The 22,943-nt window shown below is 58.0% G+C and overlaps 9 protein-coding genes across 9 annotated transcripts; 7 read left to right on the top strand and 2 right to left on the bottom strand.

Moving 5' to 3' along the window:
* Positions 1–526: 526 nt before the first annotated feature.
* CcaverHIS019_0607100 (uncharacterized protein) lies at positions 527–2,910 on the top strand (the record flags this gene model as incomplete). Its single annotated transcript, XM_060603197.1, has 4 exons — positions 527–622; positions 671–697; positions 740–1,435; positions 1,471–2,910. 4 exons carry the CDS (start codon positions 527–529, stop codon positions 2,908–2,910), a joined length of 2,259 nt encoding a protein of 752 aa, XP_060459516.1.
* An 885-nt stretch (positions 2,911–3,795) lies between these two features.
* On the top strand, positions 3,796–5,439 carry CcaverHIS019_0607090 (uncharacterized protein; the record flags this gene model as incomplete). The annotated part of the gene is made up of 4 exons (XM_060603196.1): positions 3,796–4,086; positions 4,205–4,717; positions 4,755–5,159; positions 5,197–5,439. The coding sequence occupies 4 exons, from the start codon at positions 3,796–3,798 to the stop codon at positions 5,437–5,439; spliced, it is 1,452 nt and encodes a 483-aa protein (XP_060459515.1).
* Positions 5,440–5,525: 86 nt separating this feature from the next.
* On the bottom strand, positions 5,526–7,435 carry CcaverHIS019_0607080 (uncharacterized protein; the record flags this gene model as incomplete). Its single annotated transcript, XM_060603195.1, has 5 exons — positions 5,526–5,745; positions 5,801–6,052; positions 6,084–6,926; positions 6,958–7,156; positions 7,228–7,435. The coding sequence occupies 5 exons, from the start codon at positions 7,433–7,435 to the stop codon at positions 5,526–5,528; spliced, it is 1,722 nt and encodes a 573-aa protein (XP_060459514.1).
* Positions 7,436–8,040: 605 nt separating this feature from the next.
* On the top strand, positions 8,041–9,731 carry CcaverHIS019_0607070 (uncharacterized protein; the record flags this gene model as incomplete). Its single annotated transcript, XM_060603194.1, has 2 exons — positions 8,041–8,977; positions 9,013–9,731. 2 exons carry the CDS (start codon positions 8,041–8,043, stop codon positions 9,729–9,731), a joined length of 1,656 nt encoding a protein of 551 aa, XP_060459513.1.
* A 1,114-nt stretch (positions 9,732–10,845) lies between these two features.
* On the top strand, positions 10,846–12,261 carry CcaverHIS019_0607060 (uncharacterized protein; the record flags this gene model as incomplete). The annotated part of the gene is made up of 4 exons (XM_060603193.1): positions 10,846–10,909; positions 10,955–11,247; positions 11,281–11,448; positions 11,482–12,261. 4 exons carry the CDS (start codon positions 10,846–10,848, stop codon positions 12,259–12,261), a joined length of 1,305 nt encoding a protein of 434 aa, XP_060459512.1.
* A 374-nt stretch (positions 12,262–12,635) lies between these two features.
* On the bottom strand, positions 12,636–14,168 carry CcaverHIS019_0607050 (uncharacterized protein; the record flags this gene model as incomplete). Its single annotated transcript, XM_060603192.1, has 1 exon — positions 12,636–14,168. The coding sequence occupies one exon, from the start codon at positions 14,166–14,168 to the stop codon at positions 12,636–12,638; it is 1,533 nt and encodes a 510-aa protein (XP_060459511.1).
* A 1,053-nt stretch (positions 14,169–15,221) lies between these two features.
* On the top strand, positions 15,222–16,920 carry CcaverHIS019_0607040 (uncharacterized protein; the record flags this gene model as incomplete). Its single annotated transcript, XM_060603191.1, has 2 exons — positions 15,222–16,304; positions 16,360–16,920. The coding sequence occupies 2 exons, from the start codon at positions 15,222–15,224 to the stop codon at positions 16,918–16,920; spliced, it is 1,644 nt and encodes a 547-aa protein (XP_060459510.1).
* A 1,743-nt stretch (positions 16,921–18,663) lies between these two features.
* On the top strand, positions 18,664–19,644 carry CcaverHIS019_0607030 (uncharacterized protein; the record flags this gene model as incomplete). The annotated part of the gene is made up of 1 exon (XM_060603190.1): positions 18,664–19,644. One exon carries the CDS (start codon positions 18,664–18,666, stop codon positions 19,642–19,644), a length of 981 nt encoding a protein of 326 aa, XP_060459509.1.
* Positions 19,645–19,843: 199 nt separating this feature from the next.
* CcaverHIS019_0607020 (uncharacterized protein) lies at positions 19,844–21,184 on the top strand (the record flags this gene model as incomplete). The annotated part of the gene is made up of 2 exons (XM_060603189.1): positions 19,844–20,016; positions 20,062–21,184. 2 exons carry the CDS (start codon positions 19,844–19,846, stop codon positions 21,182–21,184), a joined length of 1,296 nt encoding a protein of 431 aa, XP_060459508.1.
* Positions 21,185–22,943: the final 1,759 nt, after the last annotated feature.

The following is a 22,943-nucleotide window of genomic DNA, read 5'->3' as shown; positions in this document are numbered from 1 at the left end:
TGCCGCCCAGCAAACACGGTCAGAACGGAAAGCCAGGAAGAATAGTACAAAGTGAGGGCGAAGAAGAAGTCAAAGAATCCGAGGAGGGGATAAGGGCCAGGGAATCGAATGTTTGGATCACGCACTAACGTCTTTACGTTCACCGTTGACTCCAACTCGAAATTCTGCCGATGTTCCTCCCGAGGTTGTGAAACAGGCCGATGATGCTGGGCGAATACATGGCTATGCTGCACGTGATGCTAACCTTGTCAAAGCCGATGATGGGGAACAAAGGCCGTCCACAATGGTGATGAAGGGCTTGTGGCGGACGGAGGCAACTGGTACCCCATTAAACTGGGCTCGAATCGGTTCTTCATAAACACTCTTTCTCATCCAAACAGTCTCTTCCTCACTTCTCACATCTCTTGTGTGTTTTGTGTACCTTCCTATAGTGTAGAGTCCTCTTCTCCACGACGTCCCCTCTTCCCAACACTTGGTACTCCCCAGACGCCTCGTCTTGACTGCCCAAACCTTCCCATCCGCAAACATGCCACCTAGATCAACTAGCAAACTGCAGAACGGGGATTTCCTGGGCCCATACACAAACCAGCCTCCATACACAAACCAGCAGTCTTACCCATGCGTGAGTCAAACATCCGCTCCCATCCAGCACGGCGCTTACATTTAACAGCCCCAGCTCGTCTTCCCTCACCCACGCGTGAGTCAATCCGCTCCCATCCAACACAGCGCTGACATTTAGGAGCCCCAGATTTCCTCCATCCGCAATACTGGCCCCTCCCGAGGCACAAGTTGCGTGTACACACACACGCAGGGAGCTCATCCTCTTCCTCCAAACACTCTCCCGCTGCTTGGGGTCACCGACGCAAACCCGCCTCCCGTCGCCAGCCGCCCCCTCCACCCGGCACATGCTTTCCCCCCGCCTATTGACACCACTCAGCGGGCACCAATGCCAGGCAGCAGCCCGCGTGGTCTGGCTCAAGCGCCGCCGCAGGTCACGCAGTACGCACAGGCGCAGCCGGCCAGACTGGAGGATGTGCGCCAGGCGCTGGAAGAGACTGAGAGGCGCATCCGGACGGCCAACAAGCGGATCGTCGAAATTTTGGACAGGATTTTCCAAACACGGATGAAGCTCAAGGTGTCCACGAGCGCAGAGGAGAAGAATGCCAAGCTCGAATACCACCAGAGGCTTGTCATGGAATTCGACCTCTGGGTAAGCGACTTTAAGGCTCAGGGACACAATTGGTACCAGACTCGTATCAAAATCCTTCCGTACGGCCCCGAAGCTCCACCGGTTCCCACCGTGTACGATCATCTGGGAGAGATCTGGTGGGCCCCAGAATGGCAGGACGAGACGCACCTTGAGGGGCTAGTGGTATTGGAGCTCAAGGAGATTCTTGGCAACCGATACCTGACCAAGAGCGGCAGCAAGGCGAACGTGAGTAAAGTTCAAGGCGAGGGCTGACGGAACAGCTCACGCTCCGCTTGGCAGACTGGGCACGGAAGAAGATCATCGAGTGGCGACAGGCGATGCTTCCGCCACATTATGACCCGGCCGACGACAGCCGCTGCAAGGAGCTGGCCACGATGACGCTGGCGAAGCAGTTGAGGGGTCAAGCTATCGCTGGCCCTCGGCCTGCTCCTACCGGTCCTGCTCCCGTTCCAGTACAGGGTCCCAGCTCGCAGACGATGCATACGGCAGGCTCGGCGCCCGGCCGTGTTCACGACTCGCAGCCGATGCTGATTTCGGCGTCGGAGCCGGGCCGTGGCCCCGGCCTCTTCGACGAGGTCAAGATCGTTGTGGGGCCCACGTGTGGGCCGAGGAAGGCGGCGAACGGCACGGTGACGGGAGGCTCAACCTTGGCGTCGACAGCGGGGCACATTCCCTCGCAGCAGGGCGCCCGTCTCGCTGGCAGCCCTGGCTCGCTCATGACTCGCGGCCCGAGCGCCGTCTCCTTGGTAGCAGGGACATTCCATTTCCCAGCGTCCGCAAGCACCACGCCCAACGGTACTGTCTGTGGCTTGACCCAGGCCTCGAGTCAAGCCACCACCCCAGGATGGTGCCTCACGCCTGGCAGCGGAATGGGCCAAGTATCGCAACTTTCTAACCTGTTGCCATTCAAGTCGGCCGTGAATTCTCCGTACAACTACCAGCCCGCTCAGCTGCAGGCCTCTCCAGGCGTGCAACCCTCTCTGCAGTTCTCGCAGCCGAGTAACCAGGTGCTACATGTCGCACACGCCGCCCAGCCTACCAAGCGCAAGGCCGACGAGGCACAGCTAGAGGAGCCAGCCATCTCCAAACGAGTTGCCACTGGCACACCATCGCCTCTCGGCCTCGCCGGCTTCTATCCCATGCCCCCGGACATGGTCCCTCTCAACTCTGTGTCCTCCCCCACTGCCGTGTCATCTGGCATCGGGGCCTCGGGCGCCGTAACCCGGGTTGACCATAATTCGTTCTTCCATCTTTTGGCGGAGGGTGGGCAGTCGAGCGGACTCAGCAACAGCGAGGCGACAGGCGAGAAAAACCGGAGTGGAGCAAGCGACCGAGACCTGCCCGCCGCACCCGATGCTGAGGCGATTCTGGCTAAGTTTCTGCCCGAGGATCTCGAAGCGATGTGGGCTACTGTTGAGGAGGTGTTGGGAGCAGGACGCACAGTCCATGCGGCCGGCGACTTGGAAGGTGGCGCCTCTCCTGCGAAGCACGACTCGTTGTTGTCCAGCGAGAGAGGAGGTGGCAACGTTGAGAATGAGGAGGACGAGGGGGTATTCGAGCCTCCTGCAGCGCCGTTCTGTCCGCTGTCGGACGAGCAGACTGGGGGGATAATGGCCCTGTTTCAGCCCGAGGATCTCGACGCGATGTGGTTGACTGTTGAGGAGATGTTGGGAGCAGCACGAGCAGACCATGGCGAGTAGGACGGGGAGGGCTTTGGGGGGAGGATGGCAAGAACGGGACTCGGTGGCGGTGGCGCGGCGATCCACGACAGTTGGCACATTGTACGTGTGCCACATAGACGAAGTCGTTGTAACTGTATCATGACATTTGTGGTGTGAGCGCGGCAGTGGGCAACTAACCCATGCATGTTGCATGAAAAATATGACAAGTACTCGATTCTCAAAGCGAGTAGTTGCACAAATGTGGCTGACGATAACTTGACACGGCCACACAGATGCTTCGGTTGACGAGTTGAAGAGTCCACCGACCGGTGACAGGCGCCACAAGGGGCGGATTGAGTTGTGGCGTCGTGCGGAAGTGCGGAAGTAACTGTTCGATTTATTCGGCCTCAGGGAGTGATTGGGATGGGTCGGGATCCCCGACCCCCGATCCCCAATCTCCAATCTCCGATCAATAGCCCGATTGCCGAGTTGCCTGACTCCGTCCCTGGCCACCTCGCCGCGCTGGGAATCCGTGACCCGATATGGTAAATTCCCAACTCACGTCGGCATTGTAGTCAGCACTCCCAGGACCGTCTCAAACATTACAGGGGTGACGACGACAACGAGGTCGACGCACCACCGGGAGCCCCGACTGCCCCCACATCGCGCGAGGGCAACGAGATGTGGAGTCGAGAAACTCGCGAGGCAAGGGGGTGCGGGGACGCCTACTGACTACTGACGGAACGGCGACTAATGCGGAATGCGGGGCCTGAAACCAACTTGCTCGACAGAAACCCGCCACATTTGCGATTGATATAAGATGCCAAGATGTTGAGCCACAGCCCCAGCCACAGCCACAGCCCAGCCACAGCCCAGCCCAGCCCAGCCCAGCCCAGCCCAACCCAGCCCAACCCAGCCCAAACCATGTCCCAAACTGAGCTCTCACACCGCGAGGCGAAGCGCGAACGCGAGCGCAACCCCGACCTCCCAGAAAACCATCCGACCAACGCGCTGTCGCCATGGCGCAAGTTTGCAGCTCTGGTAACCCTCTCGTTCTCAGGATTTCTCGGCCAGTTCGTCGCCGCCATCATCCTCGTCGCGTTTCCGCCCATGGCGGCAGACTTGGGTGCGAGTATTGGCGATATTGCCAACTCTGTCGGATACACACTTCTTGGTATTGCTGTCGGCCCGCTGTTCTGGAACCCTCTCTCGCGGGTAAGTCCCCCAGCAGTCCTCTCAACAGACTTGATTCCCAACACCCAACACAACCCACTCCCACACCCAACCCAACCCACTCTCACATAACCTCCCACCCAACACGAGTTAACCCCAGACCCTAGGTCGCCGGCCGGTATACCTCCTCGGATCGCTCCTCTTCCTCCCCTGTGCCATCTGGCAGGCTCTCAGCAAGGACTATGTGACGTTTGCGATTTCGCGCGTGTTTGCTGGTCTCAGCATCGCCTTCTCCCAGACCGTGCCGCCAAGCACTATTGCCGATATCTTTCCCCCGGCGGTGATCGGACAGAAGATGAGTATGTACGTCGTGGCGATCATCACCGCTCCAGCCGCCGCCCCATTCTTCTGCGGCCTGATTGTACGCTCCTCATGGCGCAACCTGTTCTGGTTCGTCCTGGGTCTGGGCGGATTACAGTTGATCCTCTTCTTCTTCTTCGTCCCCGAGACACAGTGGGTTGAGGACAGCACGCCCCCAACCTCAGTCTCGGAGGACAAGGACATTGAACACCGTGAAGCTGCTACGCCGTCGGGCGGTCACGTCGGCGTCGCACTCTACCCATGGAAACAGCCAAAGGAGTTTATGCGTATTTGCCTCGGCCCCATTTCTATGGTACGTAACAAAATAATAGAAAAAAACTAAGACAAAGCTCAAGTACTTTGTCATCACGGTTCCATCGTTCTACTACGGTTTTGCCTTCAGTTGGCTTGTCGGTATCACAGTTGTTACGCCCCAAACCCTCATTGCCCCGCCTTACAACTTCGCCATCGTCCCGCTCGGCTGTGCGTTCCTCGCCTACGGCATTGGTGGCCTGCTGGGATTCTGGTTCGGCGGCCTGCTCGGCGACAAGACCGTCGCATATGTCGCGCGTCGCCAGAGTACCCGCCAGCCGGAACAGCGCCTCTGGGCCGCTCTCCCCGTCATGCCTTTCATGTTTGTTGCCCTGCTCATCATCGGCTTGAGCCTCCAGCTGGAACTGCACTGGATCGGCCTGCTGATCGGCGGCGGCCTCTACTTTTTCACCATCTCCGTCATCACCGGCCTCATCCAGACTGTAAGTTTCCCATTCCCAAAGAAAAGCTGACAAAAAGTACGTCCTCGAGTGCAACCTTCCCCAGGGAATGGACAGTATGGCTGTCTTCAACTTCTTCCGCATGTTGTGGGGCTTTGTGTGCCCCTTTTTCGTGTGGAATTGGGGTATGAAGCATGGTTGGCTCGCTTGCTACGTCACCCAAGGCGCTCTGACTGCTGGCCTAGGTGTGATTGTCTGCGGCTTCCTGATCTGGAAAGGCCGTGCGATCCGGGCCGCGCAGAACATGCCTCTCTGGGACTAGGGGTCAAGGTTTAGTTTTGTAGGGTTGTAAACGAGATGTACATTTGACATTCCAGCTTGATAGAGTAGAAAGCTACGAGCATCAGCTCAGACCTGGTGGCGCTTGTACAGTAGTGCGGCGGCCACGTCTGGCTCGTCAAACACCGCCATCTGGTCCTCGCGGAACGTGTCGGGCACAACGGTGAGGTTGGCTGAGTCGAAGCGCATCGAGTCCTTTGTCGCCCCGTGGGGAGGCCAATACGGTGAGGGCGGATCACACGGCAGGTTCGGGTCTCCGTTGGGGTCGAGGTACGTGGCAAAGTTGATCCTGGCGTCAGATAACAAAACGAAAAACCAGGCGCAAGATCAGATAGGGAACGCACCAGTAGTCCATGATCTGCTGGCCCAGCACCTCGGCTTCGGCGGTGTAGTTGTTTTCCGGCACCGCAACACCGAAGACGTAGGGTACGTCGGACGAGTGCGGGATGCCAAGGAACCCGTCGATGTTGGGGGTTGGACCGCGGAACTCGTACGTCCACGTCTGGTTGTTGCCGTAGTCGTTTGAGCGGCGTAGGAACTTGCGCCGGCGTGAGTGGAATACCATGTCGCCAGCGATGGCCGAACCCTGCTTGAACCTTTTGTGAGTAGATAAAAAAAGTGACTTACGCGGGGTTCATGCCAAACGTCTCGTTGCCCGTGCCGAAGGGGCTTCCCTTTTCGGGAACGTTGGGGTATTTGTCAAAGATGCGTTGGATGATGGCGGGGTCCTGGTCTATGGGAAAGAAGAGGTGGAAGAGGGACATGATCTGTTCGCTCGAATTGACCGAGGTTGGTATAATCCACGTCCCCTCGTCCCGCGTGTCACCCGCGATATAGGGTATCTTGGCGAAATGGCCATCCTTGAGAAGAACCCAGGGACGGTCCGGCACCAGGTCGCCGTCGATACTGGGCGTAAACACGAACGGGCCGAACCTGGGATCGCGCCGCATCACCGCTGTGGCATGCACGATCGTATCAGACGACACGGCGCGCAGACACTCGAATGTCGTGAGATTGCCCTTTGCTGTGATGTTGGGCGCCAGACATCCCGCCGCTATCGCCGTGACGTTGTATGGTTCCTCCCAAATATCCGAGGTTGGTGCCATGGGGGTCGAGCTGGCCTGGCCGCTCATCATGATTGCCCCTCGGAACAGGTCGATGCTTTCGTTGAGGTAATGCTGGGCGATACTGATCGCACCTGCGCTCTGTCCAAATACAGTGACTTTAGTGGGGTCGCCACCAAACCCGGCAATATTTCTCTTGACCCATTCCAACGCCATGAGTTGATCGTGTAGGCCGAGGTTTTCTGCGTTGTTTTCCGCCATATCCCGCCCCATCCCAAACCCCATCATCCCCAGTCGGTAATTAATCGTCACGAGAACAACTGGGTTGCCCGTATCGACGCTCCGACGGACAAGGTATGGCGAGAGGAACGTCATTCCATCGCCCTCGATGAATCCTCCGCCGTGGCTGCTGTCAGAGTAATATAACCTTAACTCACATCCATACCATTACGGGCATGCATGGTTCTGATCCGGCCGACCCCAGTGGCGCAAGGACGTTGAGAAACAGACAGTCCTCGCTGAACCCCCTGACGCCGTACGTGAACTCCCCGTGGTTGGCCTGCAGACATGCGGGCGGGGGGATCACGGCGGCAAAGTTGCCCGAGTAGTTCTTGGGCACGGGGCGGCGGAAACGTACTGTAGATTACCCGTCGCTGTGGTCAATTAATTCAGTTAAGCAAACTTGCGCGGCTCAGTATATGGGATACCTAGGAAGGCTTCACAGCCGCTCACGTTGAACCCCGTGACGATGACGCCTGTCAGGGCCGCGGTCGGGAGGGTGTTGTTCGTCACGTGGGTTCCGTTGGTCGAGTCGGTGACCAAGACGCCCGCGCCGGCTAAGACGGACTCGCTGCGGTCTTGGGGTGTGGGAGCCGCCAGAACCGTGGCGAGGAGGAAGAGGGGGAGAATACGCATGGTGGAAGTTGGAGTGAGCGACAGTGGATGGGCTAGATTATGTATCAGATCTGGTGTGGCCGCACAGTCCATCAGATCAGATCAGATCAGACGCCAGAGACGTCAGCAGTGAGAATGACGGCGACGATGGATCATCTCAGTGACGTCTTTCGGAGAGCGCCCTCACGCCCTCACGCCCTCTCCCCCCAATTCCCCGACGCGACGCAACGCGCCGTTCGGGGTCGGACTGACATGGGAGCGTGTCGGCTTGGCTGTACTCTTCGGGTGGTTCTGTCATGTGTACATCATGGCGGGCTCGGCATCTCGGTATCGTTCGGAAGATCAGCAGTTCAGCAGAAGCAAAGGATGTAGGTATGTTGGGACATCCGTCACGGCCATGTCCGGCGCCGGTTAAGCTCAATGTTGTCACTTGCCCACCCAACTCTGTGGACCGCGCCTGTCCTTGTGGCCTTGTCTCCTAGTCAGTCCGAAGCGCTCGTAGCCGACGCCCCAACCCACCGGTTACACAGGGCGGCGATACAGTAACCTGAATGTAGCATGTCAGCATATAAGCCATATACCCCCCGCATCAGGCGCAAGCCCACGACCCGTTCACACAGCACACAATGACCAACTGGGAAGACATTAGCAAGGCCAAGATTGCTACCCGCGAGGCCAAGATCCCGGCCGCATGGCGCATCTCGGCCCCCGCAAAGAACCTCAACGTCATGGACGTGCCCCGCAGCTGTGGGATCCTCACCGCGCGCGAACTCGAGATCACCGAGACGCCGGCTGTCGACCTCGTCGACGCCATGGTTGGCCGCAAGTATACTTCCGAGGAGGTGACGACTGCTTTCTGTAAGCGTGCAGCCATCGCACACCAGGTCACCAACTGCCTGACGGAGATCATGTTCGACGAGGGCATAGCACAGGCTCGCACCATCGACGAAGAATACAAGCGCACCGGCAAGCCCAAGGGGTTGATGCACGGCCTCCCCATCTCGCTCAAGGACCATATTGGGGTTGAAGGGTTTGACGCCACGGTCGGGTTCATTAGCCATTGCAATAAGCCTGTATCCGAGGACGCATTGTTGGTTTCGGCGCTGCGTGATGCCGGCGCCGTGTTCTTCTGCAAGACCAACGTGCCGACCGGCATGTTGATGGGGGACACGTACAACAATGTCTGGGGCCACACTGGTAACCCATACAACACCGATTATGGGTCGGGCGGCAGCAGTGGCGGTGAGAGCACGCTACTGGCGATGCGCGGATCGCCACTTGGTGTGGGATCGGATATTGGCGGCTCGATCCGTATGCCTGCCGCCATCACGGGCATTTATGGGCTCAAGGGAGCGGCCGGTCGCTTTCCCAGCCTCGGGTGCAAGTCGGGCCTGCCGGGCCAGGAGGCTGTCAAGGGCGTGCAGGGCCCGATGTCAGCCGACCTGTCGTCGCTCGAGCTGTGGTCCAAGGTTATTGTCGCCGCCAAGCCATGGGAGACCGACCCGATGTGTTACCCCGTCGAGTGGCGCGACGACTTTACGCTACCCCGCCAGCTCTGTTTCGGTAAGGACTTTTTTCAAACGTTTTACTGATTCTAGGCATCATGATGGACGATGGAGCTGTGCGTCCCACGCCGCCCGTCAAACGCGCTCTTCTGGAACTCAAAGCAGCTCTTGAAGCGGCAGGTCACAAGGTCGTGGAATGGACGCCCTACAACCCCGTCGAGGGTCAACAGACCCTCCTCCGCTGCCTAACCGGTGACGGCGGCGGTAAGATGTACGAGCAGGTGCGTGGTGGACCATTCCCCGAACCGTGGGGCAAGGATCTGGCCATGTTTGAGGAGCGCTACAATTCCTCCAAGACCGCCCCACCAACCGTTGGCCAGCTATGGCAGATTCAAGTCGACCGTAACGCCTACCTCCGCAAACTCCTCGAGTCCTGGGCCGCCACCAAGGAAATCTCGGGCACCGGCCGTCCGATCGACGGCCTCATCAGCCCATGCATCGCATTCCCCGCTGCGCCAAAAAACCGTTTCCGCCACTTTGGATACACGGGTCTGTGGAATCTCGCCGATTTCGTCGGCGTCACTGTCCCCGTCACGTTCGCGACTAAGGACGACGTGGTTACTGAAACCATCGAGCCGCGGTGCGACGATGAAGGCGCCGTGTATAAGAATTACAATGCGGACCAGCTCGACGGCATGCCTGTTGGCCTGCAGATTCTTACGCCGCGCCACACCGAGGAACGGGCGCTTGCGCTTGCGCGTGTTGCCGAGGCGGCACTCAAGACGCAGGAGACACCCAAGGCCGCGCTCTAGGCCCTACGTGGTAGATAGGTTGTAAATGGATGGCATGGATCCAAGTCAAGTCCCAGTGGCGTTAGTCACGGTGGAAAAGCCGCTGAACTGATATCGTCAGCTCAGTTGATAACCCGCATAAGATACATGGGCTGTTCCGGTGGCTTGTACAGATGAGTTCTGCAGGAAGGGTTTCGGATTGGCGATCGAGGATGGCGCCACGCCAAGCCTCCAAGGAATCCGGATTGGTGCAGTGACGGTAGGACGAGCTCAAGCTGCAGAAAGTCATGGAACAGCTTGACGAGGTGAGGATTGAGAAGATCATGGAAGAAGACAAAGACCAAGTCGGTCGTAGTCTCCCGATAACAAGCTTGTCACCATTGTGCCGCCACGACACTGCTCGCCCGCAAAACCCTTACGCTCGCTCCATTTATTCCCTTCATCCCGGAGACCGGTAGGCGCCCCGTTACCCGCTACCCCGCTGGCCCGCTGGCCCGCTGGCCCGCTGGCCCGCTGATTCTCACGCTGGAGATAGCTCCTGTTGTAACGATATGTGCTCCTGTTACTCCAATTTTACGTCCTAATAATCCAGCTACTGCTGAACCACTAGCAAAGCCGTAGCGGTCAAAAGAAGGTTTCCACCCCTCGGGTTGTAGATTTGATCGTTGGTTCAGGGTCCTAATTTACCCATTCATCCGTTTCCTAGTGAAAAGATCGACAGATTGGTGCTTGATGTAAAATAGCATCAGTCTTTTATTTTTGATTAAACGTTACGTTGACTTTCATCTGGATTGAATGAGTTCCGCTCATGCGCATCTACTACTTCCGCTCAACTCCATCTACTAAAGAGATACCCCCAACTCGGATTTGTCGTTACCCTCAAGGTATGCGCCAAGAGATCCGGGTTACTAAGGAGGAACGGGGACTGGCAGCCTGTCAGACAGGCACAGAGACAGGGTTAGAACAAAAGAGTCTTGACCAGAAACCGCACGGACTGTGCGGTGACATTTTTGCGCTCCGCCCCTTCTAATCTTCACTCGAGACCAAAAGACAGCTGCTAAGATTGGGTTGTAACTCTCCATCACAATCTCAATCTATCATCAAAGGCATGTCGTCGTCGTCGCTCACCACCAACATGACGGACCCTAGCTTGAGCAGCTCGTCCGGACCCCGCTGGAAGAACATTATCGTCATTGGCGGTGAGTCCAACAGTCCATTTCTTATCACGCATTGGCTAACCCCAGCGTCCGTCGCGGGCCACTCGGTCGTCAACGGACTCGCGCAACACCTGCCGAGCGGATATCGTATCCTATTGATTGAGCGCAACGCTTTCGTGCACCACAACCCGTGCGTTGTGCGGTCCCTCGTTCGGCCCGGCTGGGACATGACCAACTTTACCGCGCCTGTGCGTCAGGACACCATCTTTCCCGCGGGTAGTCGCCATCGCGTGGTAGCGCCCAATCGGGTGGTCAAGCTCCGACGCACAAGCGTGTGGCTCGAACAGCCGTTCGAGGGGGCTGACGAGGTCGACTTTGAGGTATCTTTCAACCCCTAGCAATGCTGACTCCAGATCTGTATCCTTGCCACGGGGGCACAGAGTCCTGCGCCGATTAGGCCAATGCCAGGATGCTCGCTTGACGACTGGCGCACCGCCCTCCGGAGAGTGCAGGACGACATTGCCTCGGCTCACAGCGTCCTCATCGTCGGTGGAGGGAGTGTCGGCATCGAAGTCGCTGGTGTAAGCCTTACCTAAGTACGCCGCTGACGACAGGAAATCACTGACGCGTACCCGAACAAGCGCGTGACCATTGTTCACTGGGATGTGGGGCTGCTACACCCCTCAGACAGCGGAGGTAACACTGCACACACGTACGTGCCGCCACGTACGCCAAACAAGTTGCGCAAAGACCTCGAGTCGCAGCTCCGTGCCCGCGGTATCAAGTTACAGCTCAAGGACGGTGTCGACTTTGAAGCCGCAAAGGGCTCGGGACAATGGGGCGGTATGCCTGGTCCTCTCGGAGGCATGCGTACCATTCCACTGGTATCCGGTGGAAAAATTGAGGCCGACTACGTCTTCAACTCTACTGGAAACCGGCCCAATTCTGACCTAGTTCGCTGGGCCGACCCAGGTTCCCTCACTACCAACGGGTATGTCTCGGTCGACTCTTATTTCCGCGTCCGCACTCGTACCCCCAACTCGCCCCTTGTTGGACACTACTACGCCATTGGAGACGTGTGTAATTCGCCGTCGTGGAAGACGGCTGAAGCCGCCATCGCCGAAGGAGATGCTCTCGCGCGTATCATCGTCACCCGACTGCGCGGGATGAGTCCAACCCCATACTCTCCTCCTGGACGGTTGCTCGAATCCACCGTCCTGCTCGGGAGCGGGGGCGGGGCGTCGATCCGCAAGTTCCCTATTATCGGATATATTCGTTCTGAGGGAAGTGTGCGTGAGAAGAGCCACGATTTCCATGCTGGCAAGAACTTCTTCTCCCGTTTCCGTGGACAACGCCGCTTCGTGTCCACCAGCTCATGGAGCCTTGCGATTTAGTTGTAATAGCCCGGACATGACCCGGACAGTAACCCTGTAGCTTTCTAGCTTGCTCCTTGACTTTTGGTCCTTTTATAGATAATGCATCTTGCACATGGGTATGTTCACATCATCATTGGGGAATTGGTTGTGAAATTGCTAGACTTGTCATCTTTGCCCAAGTTGATTGCACGCACATCTAGGGACTGGTTCCTGTCCCGCAGCAAGCCCTAGCACTTGGCACCCACGCTTAGCTCTTGACCTTCGGACCTCCCAACCCCCCGCTGCTGTCTACTGGTCACCAACGGAAACAATGCATATCCCGCTCCCTGTGGCGCGTCGTCAAGTCGGTTTCGGGACGAGGGTGACACTCTATACCCTACCATACAAACGCACTACAACTTGGAGAAGACGCCGGCACACGCGCCAGTGCCGAGCTGCACCAGCGTGCTCTTGGTCCGTGTGTACGCCATGATTCCCTCATGCCCATTCTCCACACCGAGACCAGACATCTTCCATCCTCCAACAGGCATCTCAGCAGGACTCTCGCCCCACGTGTTGATCCACGTAATGCCCGCGTGCAAGCTCCGAATAACGTACTGCGCCCGCCCAATGTCTTTGGCACATACACCAGCCGCGAGGCCCATGGGCGTGTCGTTGGCGCGCGCAATTAGGTCTTCAAGCCATTCGTCCGATGCAGTCGAGTAGGGGAGGATGGCCATGACTGGCCCGAAGATTTCCTCACGCACAATCGTCATGTCGTCCTTGCAGTCGGAGAAGACGACTGGCTGGACCCAATACCCCGAACTGGTGGGTGTTTGGGCCTGGGCGGCAGAGGCGCCGTCGTACACTACACGCGCCTTGTCCTTGTCCTTGCCCGTGGCAATGTATGCCTTGACCTTGTCCTGGTGGGCTTTGCTGACCACTGGTCCAAAGTTGGTCGTCTCGTCCATTGGCATACCCATTCGGATACCGTCGTGGCAGCGTTCGGCAATAGCTTTCTCGACGCGTTCCAGCAGAGTTTCGGGGACGAAAACACGCGTGCCGTTCGTACACACCTGGCCAGAGCTGTAAAAGTTGGCCATCATAGCTATGTCGGCCGCCTCGTCCACGTCCGCGTCGGGAAGGATGATGAGAGGGCTCTTGCCGCCCAGCTCCATCGTCACGGCCTTCATTTCGCTAACCGCCGCGCTGGCGACCTTTGCGCCCGTCGACACCTGCCCCGTAAACGACACCTTGCCAATTCCGGGATGTGCGACGAGTTTGGCGCCCACGTCGCCCGCCCCATAAACGACATTAAACACTCCCTTTGGCAAGCCGGCCTCGACAAAAATCCCAGCGAGCGTGTTGGCATGTAGCGGGGTCACTTCCGACGGCTTGTATACCATACAGTTACCGGCTGCGAGACATGCTGCACTCTTCCACAAGGCGATTTGGATAGGATAATTCCACGCCCCAATACCCGCACAAACGCCAATAGCGTCATAAGAGGTATGGATAGAAGCGCCCGATGGTCCGGGGCGCAGAACTGTCGTCTTGCCGTCCAATCCTCCCGACGCAACAAAATGCGCATAATACTCAAGCACATCTGCTCCAGTCACGATATCGACTGTGGACGTTTCGGACCATGCCTTGCCCGTGTCGAGCGTCTCGGTCTTGGCGAGGGCGTCGTTGCGGTCCCTAAGGATGGCGGCAGCTTTAAGAAGAATGCGTGCGCGCTCAACTGGCGCAGTTGCGGACCATGCGGGAAACGCTTTGTTGGCGCTCTTGATGGCGAGTTCGAGCTGGCCTTCCGAGGTGGAGTAGATCTTGGCGAGGGGTTCGCCGGTCGCGGGGTTGACTGACTCGAACGTCTTCCAGCTCTGTGCACCCCAAGGGGGCTGGGGCTTGCCGTCGTAGAAGGTGTGGATGTCTTGTTCAAATGTCATGGTATGGTTGTGATGAGATGTCAAGATGGAAATGGAGGGTGTGTCGTCATGTCACGGTGATTCTGGGGTGGATCCTTCTTGAGGGGGGGGGGGGGAAGGTACGTACCCCCTTTCTTTGCCTTGGATGCCTTGATTTTGATTTTGTTATTACACAGGAAGAAAAGGGGAGAGGGGGGTTGACATGGGTTGAATTACTGATGAAATCTCATATCGATCCCTGACGATTGTAATCTGCCGAATTCAGGCATTTGGAGTACTATGACGACGCCCAGAAAATCAGAAACATTACCAGGCTCTGCTAAAAATACAGCACAAGACCAGAGGAAATGCACCTTGTACAATCTAACGCACATTGGTATCCGACTTTTGTTTGATTCTGTGACAAACCGGCCCGTATCCGACTTTGTTTGATTTTGTGACAAACCGGCGCAGATGGACCCCCTCCCCCTGCTCGGGGAAGGAGACACCGCCGCGAGGGCACCGGTGGCTGCAAAGAGTCACCTGACGCCCACATTGGGTAGTGACGTCCTTGTAACCCACCCCATTCCTCGAACCACTGCAACCCCCTTTCGACAGCACAGCACACGAGCTACAATAAATCTATAATGCTTGACAATGGGCCTGAGGACGCAGGATGCAGGATGCAGGATGCAGGAAGCAGGAACAAGGCTTTCAAGTGCCCGCATGACCCAGAGGACCGTGTCGGACGCATTTGAGCCAAGCCTTTTTCACTGTTGGTCTCAGGGTGCATTTCATCATCGTCAGCCAGCAGCCATACAGCTGAAAGACTTCTGTCACATCTTGATCCGGATGACGATGATCTTGTACTCACAATCCTCTGCTATTACGCCTTGAAGCCACGCCGCGACGGAGGAGCCGGAGGAACAAGAGCAAGCAAGAGCAAGCGAACGGAGGCAATGCCGCTCCTCGGCACACTCTACACTTAAGCACAAGGCCCCGCCCGCGCCCCTCTTTCTTTTCTATGTAGCCAACCCCTCCCCTCCTTCCCCCTCTTCCCCCCCTCCCCTCCTACCCACATCACCTCTCCTCACCATGCCGATGGAGTGCAAGAGCAGCATCCCCGACACCGAGCTGTCGGGACATTACGACTACATCATTGTCGGGGGCGGGACTGCCGGGTGTGTCCTCGGTTCTCGGCTTACCGAGTTTCTCCCGCACCACCGCGTCCTCATCATCGAAGGCGGTCCAAGCGACTTTAACAATAACCAAGTACTCGACTTGCGTCAGTGGTTGACTCTGTTGGGCGGAGACCTCGACTACGACTATGGCACAACCGATCAGCCCATGGGCAACAGCTACATCCGTCACTCTCGTGCAAAGGTACTCGGCGGTTGCTCGTCGCACAATACACTCATCTCGTTCAGGCCGTTCCGGAAGGACATGGACTTGTGGGTGTCCAAGGGCGCCGACGGCTGGGACTTTGACACGGTGATGCGTCTCATCGATAAACTCAAGAACACTATTCAGCGTGTACATGCCCGTCACCAGAACCAGCTCTGCCTCGACTGGGTGGACGCGTGTTCGACCGCTCTGGATATTCCGGTCATCAACGACTTTAACAAGACGATTCGTCGTGACGGCGAAATCAAGAAGGGAGTTGGATTCTTCTCCATCTCATACAACCCCGATAATGGGTACCGCTCGTCAGCGAGTGTGGCCTACATCCACCCCTTCCTGCGAGGCGACGAGAACCGTCCCAACCTCACCGTCGTCACTGACGCGTGGGTCAGCAAGGTCAATGTCCAGAACGATACGGCGACGGGCATCAACGTCACTTTCAAGGACGGGCGTAACGTCACTATCTCGCCTAGAGCCGGGGGAGAGATCATCCTGTCTGCCGGCGCAGTCGATACTCCCCGTCTCATGCTTTTGTCGGGTCTTGGACCGGCTCAGCAACTCGCCGACGTCGGTATCAAGGTTGTCAAGGACATTCCCGGAGTCGGCGAGAACCTCGTCGACCACGCCGAGACCATTATCATGTGGGAGCTCAACAAGCCTGTCCCCGAGAACCAGACGACGATGGACAGTGACGCCGGCGTCTTCATCCGCCGCGAGCCCACCAGCCCAGGCGACACTGCGACCGACGTCATGATGCACTGCTACCAAATCCCCTTTGTGAGTAGATTTCCAGAGCTAGCGTGAAGCGTATTGTGTATCCTCGCTAAAACAGACCGTCAACACGGAGCGCCTGGGCTACCCCAAGATTGCAGACCGCTACGCCTTCTGCATGACGCCCAACATTCCGCGTCCCCGCTCCAAGGGCCGCCTCTTCCTCACCTCGTCCGACCCTGCCATCAAGCCCTCTCTCGACTTCCGCTACTTCACCGATCCGGAAGGCTACGACGCCGCCAGCTTCGTAGAAGGCATTAAGGCTGCCCGTAAGGTAGCGCAACAGAGCCCATTCAAAGAGTGGCTCAAGCAGGAAATTGCCCCGGGCCCCAAGATCCAGACCGACGACGATATCAGCGAATATGCCCGCCGCGCCGCGCACACCGTCTACCACCCTGCCGGGACGACCAAGATGGGCAACACTTCCAAGGACGACAAGGCCGTCGTTGATTCCAAGCTCCGCGTGAGGGGAGTCAAGGGGCTCAGAATTGCCGATGCTGGCGTGTTCCCCGATATGGTTAGCATTAATCCCATGCTGACGGTGCTGGCTATTGGGGAGGGGGCTGCGGAGATTATTGCCTCGGAGCGCGGATGGAAGGGCGATGGTGCGGCGCGCCTGTAGTCCAAAAAATATCATGTAGCATACAAAATGCAGCGATAGTGGTTTGGCCGAGGGAGGAGATAGGAGAGGAGGCGCGCCTAGTTGGAGTCGACGCAGCGCCGTTCTGGCAACACTAGGAATAGTCCACTCGCTTCCGGGATGGGCTGAACATTGTCCTCAGCTGAACCAGGGGTTAGGAGAGAAACTCGGGGCATCAGGCAGCCTTCAGCCGTCATCCCAATCTGCCGGCTCATGAGCAGCAGGGCTGGTATCTTTAGCGTCAAAAAATTATCCAGTGGCCTCTAAGTGAAGATAACGTCTTTATATTCTAGGTGAAACATCAAAATACTGACTAAGCATAACACCGTTGGTGAAACGGTATCATGCGTCGTTGCCATCGACGCGGCAGGGGTTCGACTCCCTTACGGTGTATCTTTTTTTGCCATCCTCCTGAACCAGCGTCAAAGGCGCGAGCGCTGGGGAACGGAGACGGAGGCATATCATGGCATTAGTGCGATGGTGATGAAGGGTGTGGCGTCGCTGTTCCCAAGCCTGTCTCCGCTCTGCCCTCAGTGCCAACCACTCACCACATTCGTACTTACTCAAGTGAGTCGCAATCCCCACCCGACAGAGCCTAGTTTCACTTGAGTGACTTCCGTCGCTATCGGGCTGGGTGACGTGATGTGACACTGGCTTGGGCGGCAACCAGGGTAGATTACCGAGGCCAGCCTCCCCCGGTCTCTTCTTTGATCCCCTCTCTTGGTTCAGTCTTGGCATCTACGCCTGTGCATGCATCCAGTATACGCCATCTCGAGCAACAGCTCGGAAGCTGCTGTTCTATTTCAGTACTGTTGTGAGGGAGTAGCTCGCATGGCTCGCTTCTCTCGCCCTCCATCGGAACGCGGCCGGCGTTTCCATCAACGACATCATGGCCGCAATGTGTCGCGTGCCATCCTGGCTGATGTCATTAACCATTACACACTATGTTGCTAGCCAAGAAACGTCTCTCTCTCATTGTCCATTCCACCGCCAATGGGCGTTGGCAATGGCACGGTTACCTCTTGGCGGCTGGGCGGCGGTGCAAAGTACAAAGTGCAAAGTGCAAAGTGCCTATTCGCTTCCTGTTCTCGCCCACCCATACGCCCCCTTCACAGAAGGGGTGTTTACATGTTTTAGTCAAGCATGAGCTTAACAAGAAGACTTGAGACACGTCCATGTTGGGGCCCGCTCTCGGTGTGTCGGTGGTTGCCGATTGTGCCAGGCCCGAGGTGAGGGGAGAGGTTATATGGCTCGCTTCGGCCCTCCCCGAAACTTTGGTCCTGAAACGCTTTCGGGGGGATGCACTGTCAGAACAGTGGATAAAGGTACAAGGCAGACAAACCGAGCCGGAAAAGGACCCTAAGATCGTAGAGAGGGGTACGCGGGGGTAGGAGAGATGGAGTCGTCTTGGCCCATCAGACTAGCCCACCCCTCGGACCAGATGCTTGCACCACCAAGATTTCCCCACATGCTCCATAGTCTTGGCACATAAGACGAGTCTTGATATCTCTGTCACAGCAAGCTTGCCAACACGCAACTCATCCCACTTGCCATCACTCCATCACTCCACTCCATCACTCCATCACTCATCACTCCATCACTCTCTCTCTCGGCTCAACGGCATTATTTCCCATCACCTCAGCCAGATCCACACATCGGAGTTTTTCACTCTCCCGACGCCCCCAATCTCCATCTCCGTTGAGCATTCTACCACCCAACCCAACAATGTGCTTCTTTCGCAGCAAGGAACCAAAGCAGATGCAGTCGGTCGCTAAGGCACTTTACAAGCCGAGCACGATCCCCCGCGCCCCCGTGATGGAGGACTATAACCCCGCTTCGAATGGCAGCAAACCGCGCCTCGCACCCCCACGAGCGTCCACGGGCGGCAACTCGGTTTCCAGTGAACGAACAAGTGTCGCCGAAGCCGAGCGGGAGGTACAGCAAGCAGAGCTGCGCGCCCTCGTCACCCAGCGGCACAACAACGCTCCAGACTCGCCATTCGTGTTCCCGGCCCTCGCTCCGTGGATCGAGGCTGCCGAATTCGCCGCTTTCCTCCAACAGGACGCCCTCGTCGAGGCCGGCGACGAGCTGGGCGAACACAATTTCGAAGTCGACATGGAAGCAGGTACACTCACGTTCAGGAGTGCGGACGGACGCTGCCTCGAATGTAGGGCGCATCTCCTGTGTTCGATTGCGCCGGGTCCACGCTCGATTCTTTGGGGATGGGCACACCCGCGTGGAGACGAGGTTGCCGCCGGCTTGCTCAGAGTTGGAGAACAATACCAGATCCCGGAACTCATGGCTGAGGAACTGCCGTTCCCAGACAACTTTGCGCCTACCGACGAAGACATCTCGTCGCTAGCGCATCAAATTGGTGCGGCGGCCGTTGGTATCCTCCAGCGAGGGCCGTACTATTCGGCGCCGAATGGCTCGTCGCGCGTCCTGTTTATCCTCGACGCGCCGCTGCCGCCTCTCACCCTTGCCACGGCCGGGATAAAAGCCCCTCGCATCCTCGCATCGGGGTCAATCCACAATGTGCGGCGTGCGGTCGAGGGTCTCGCGAGCATGATGAAGTGGAGGACGAGTCCCGTTGAACAAGGCCGTGGGATAGAGCTCAACGACGGCACGAGCACGGCGACAGTCATGTTTGACGAACTCGGGCGGTGGACTGGCTTCTCGGCGTCACTCTCAGGACAAGCAGCTTAGCCGCTTAGCACGAGTAGCCCGAGCCAAAGCCCACCGTGTAGGTCGGACCTATACCCATAGTAGTCCTAAATCGACCAGTGTACAGGATGTATGTATTGTTTGACAAGTGACGATGACGTTTGCCGACTCGGGAAATGTCAAATGTCAAGGCCGAAACGGCAATTCACCGCTATCTCTCATCATCCATTCCACCACTCCAATGATGCCCGTCCTTATCCTCGACGGCGGCATGGGGACAACCCTCGAGGCGATCGGACACGACGTCTCGGGTTCCATGTGGGGCAGCGAGCTCGTCGCCCGCGACCCCGCCGCCCTGGCAAACGTGCACGCCCGGTTTGCACTGGTGGGCGCTGACATCATTGAGACGGCGACGTGAGCTCTTCCCATGCTCTTCTCTTTCCAGAGATTTGACACCAGATACCAGATGACACTGCCAGCGCTGGTGGAACAAGGACATAGCGAGGACGATGCGCGCGCTCTGATGCGCCGAGCCGTGTCGCTCGCCGCCGATATTCCATGCCCACACAAAGCTCCTTTCACCCCTGCCTCGTCCGTCTCGACCATGTCCTCTTGCTCCTCCTTTTCTTCCATTCATGCCTTGCCACAACACCCATCAACTGTACCCAGCCCCCAACCTATCCAGAAACCCAAAGTCGCCCTCGCACTCGGACCATACGGCGCAACCCTCTCCCCCGGCCAAGAGTATGACGGGCTGTATCCCCCGCCGTACGGACCGGCAGGTTTCGATCCTTCCTCCTCGGCCACAAACTACGCTCCACGCACAGACGAATGCTCGTACGAAGCGGCCCTCACGACCTTCCATCTCGACAGGCTGCGGGTCTATGCGTCGGACGAGGCGACGTGGTCGCGCATCACGTGTCTGGCATTCGAGACGATCCCTGTCCTCCGTGAGATCCGGGCGATCCGCCGCGCCGTCGGCGCCCTCAACTGCGAGATGGAGATGCATGGCAAATCCAAATCCAACTCGAAACCATTCTGGATCTCCTCTGCTTATCCGAATGGCCATATCGGGCAGCGTGACGCCAACGGCAAGACTGTGGAAATGCGCCAAGTGGCCGAGGCGCTCATGGGCGAACTTGCGCCTCTCGCCGCCTTGCCAATAGACACGCGCTGTCTCGCCGCCAAGCCAGACGGCATCGGTATCAACTGCACTCACCCGACTCTGCTTCCTGCGCTTGTTGGCGCCCTTTCTGGCGCGGTTACCCACCATGCTCAACGGCATCCCCTCTGGCTCATCCTCTATCCCGACGGCGGGGCGACGTACGATGTGGTGAAACGCGAATGGACACATCGGGAAATGGGGCCCGATGTGTGGGCCGACCGCCTGCTCGAGGTCGCGCATGAGGCCGAGGCTATGGGGGTGTGGAAGGGCGTGGTCATTGGCGGATGCTGCAAGAGCTCATTTGACGAGATCAAGGCGCTGCGCGCGCTCGTCGATCGACCGACCGAGCGGCTGTGGGAGAAGAGTGTGGGAGGTGAGGAGAACGGGGCGCAGGTGGGTGGCGTCTACAACAGGTAGCTCGCACGTCGCTCGGAGGCAGTGTAGCATTGATGGACCCTTACTGCTCTTGGGGCTGGGTCGAGGGGGCCAGTGCATTCTAATTGATACAATCCTGCTGACACTTGTACCGTGGAGCCTTTACTTGTCTGAGCTCGCGACCATCGGCGGGACCCGCGAGATGGCGCCGCTCGAGCAGTGCTCGAAATGTGACGTGGGTCGACATCAGTCGTTAGCGTCACATGCCCACAACGCAACGTCGAACCCGGCCACGCAGACTCGACCTCCTCACTGACGGACACAGCGGTTCAGATATCCTGTGCGTCCACCGGCGCACATCGGCTCCTCGGTATAGAGACCGTCCGCTCTTGTCGATTCCACTCACGAACGACGTTCTGAACCGTGGTTTGACCCGGCACCGCGTTGCACTACGACTGACCCGCTGGCCACCGACAGGCGCAAGCCCAAGCAGCGCACCCCATGGCAGCACGCGCAAGCCAAGCAGCGCACCCCATCGCGGCACGCGCAAGCCAAGCCCAAGCTCAAGCCAAGCCCAAGCCGTGCCGCCATGCCAGTATGCGCAAGCCCAAACAGAGAATCCGGAGCCCGTTCTTGAGATCTGGAGGTGGAAGATGTGCCCTCAGGCGGAATGCACTGGCCCAAACACCAAACCGCCACGACTAATTGCACCATCCCACATCGCAACCGAGCGAGACCTAGCATCCTCTTGCCCAACGAGCACGGGGCGCCCTCGAGGACAAAGCCATACCAAGGTCTACCCCTCCGACTTGAAGATGCGCTTTTTGACAGCGTTCCAAGCCACACCCACACCTCACTCACACAGAGAGCTGCTTACCTCCAGCGCATGGCGTCGCCGCTTACCTCCCGCGCATGGCGTCGCCTGGCCTCCCGACGTATCGTATCTGGGTTTGGCAGTGTCCAGCCCCACCCCCAACTCGGTACTCTGACAACGGGGTCGAAATGGCCTACAATGATCCATTCTTTGACTGTCTCACCAGACTACCTTGCCCACGACATGCCGACCTCCACGCCGAACCCCGTTTTCAAACTGCGACGGGCGCGCCGACCTTGCCCACCTGTCTGCTCAATATGCTCGCAACCCCTGCGGAATACGAACGTGACCGACGCATTCTCTGTATTCGAGATACAAGATCTCGGACATGGCTGTCGGATAAAGCCTGAAATCGGTGCGGAGCGACCAGGTGGCATAGGACCCAGCGATGCCATAAGGCCGCCACAGGAGAGTTGCACGCCATCCTCGCCCACTTTGACCCCGGGCGCTACCGGGCGCTAACGATAACGACACACTTAGTGTCGGAGGACCCGAAGCCGTCCTCTTCGGACTGGTCTCGTCCTCACGCCGGTCCCCACCAGCCCTGAGAACGTGCAGCTGACACACCAATGTCGTAGGCACAGGCCTGAGGCGGACAAATGCTGCTCTTACTCCGTGGTGGGCTTGTGATCCGTCGGAGCCGGCGACACGGATGTAGCACGGTTGCGGGGTGCGGAAGAGACATAGGAGCTGAGGACGATTAGGTTCATTTACTTTTGTTTTGTCTTTCTGCCGAGGCAAGTCAAGGAATGTCAGGCTGCACAGGGTTGCCCGTATCGGCAGGTGGGCAGGGGCCTACTATACGCAAAGTAGATCGGGATTCGGATATACGACACATCTCGAGATATCGCGGGCGATACGATTAAGGTTGCCCGCATGACAGAGGTCAACGGTATGGCTTCGGGGTCCCCGAGACGTCGATGGCAG

Source organism: Cutaneotrichosporon cavernicola, assembly GCF_030864355.1.
Source record: "Cutaneotrichosporon cavernicola HIS019 DNA, chromosome: 6".
Lineage (NCBI taxonomy): Eukaryota > Fungi > Basidiomycota > Tremellomycetes > Trichosporonales > Trichosporonaceae > Cutaneotrichosporon > Cutaneotrichosporon cavernicola.
Note: the sequence above shows the minus strand (reverse complement) of the source record. Positions and strands in the feature narration are given on the sequence as shown.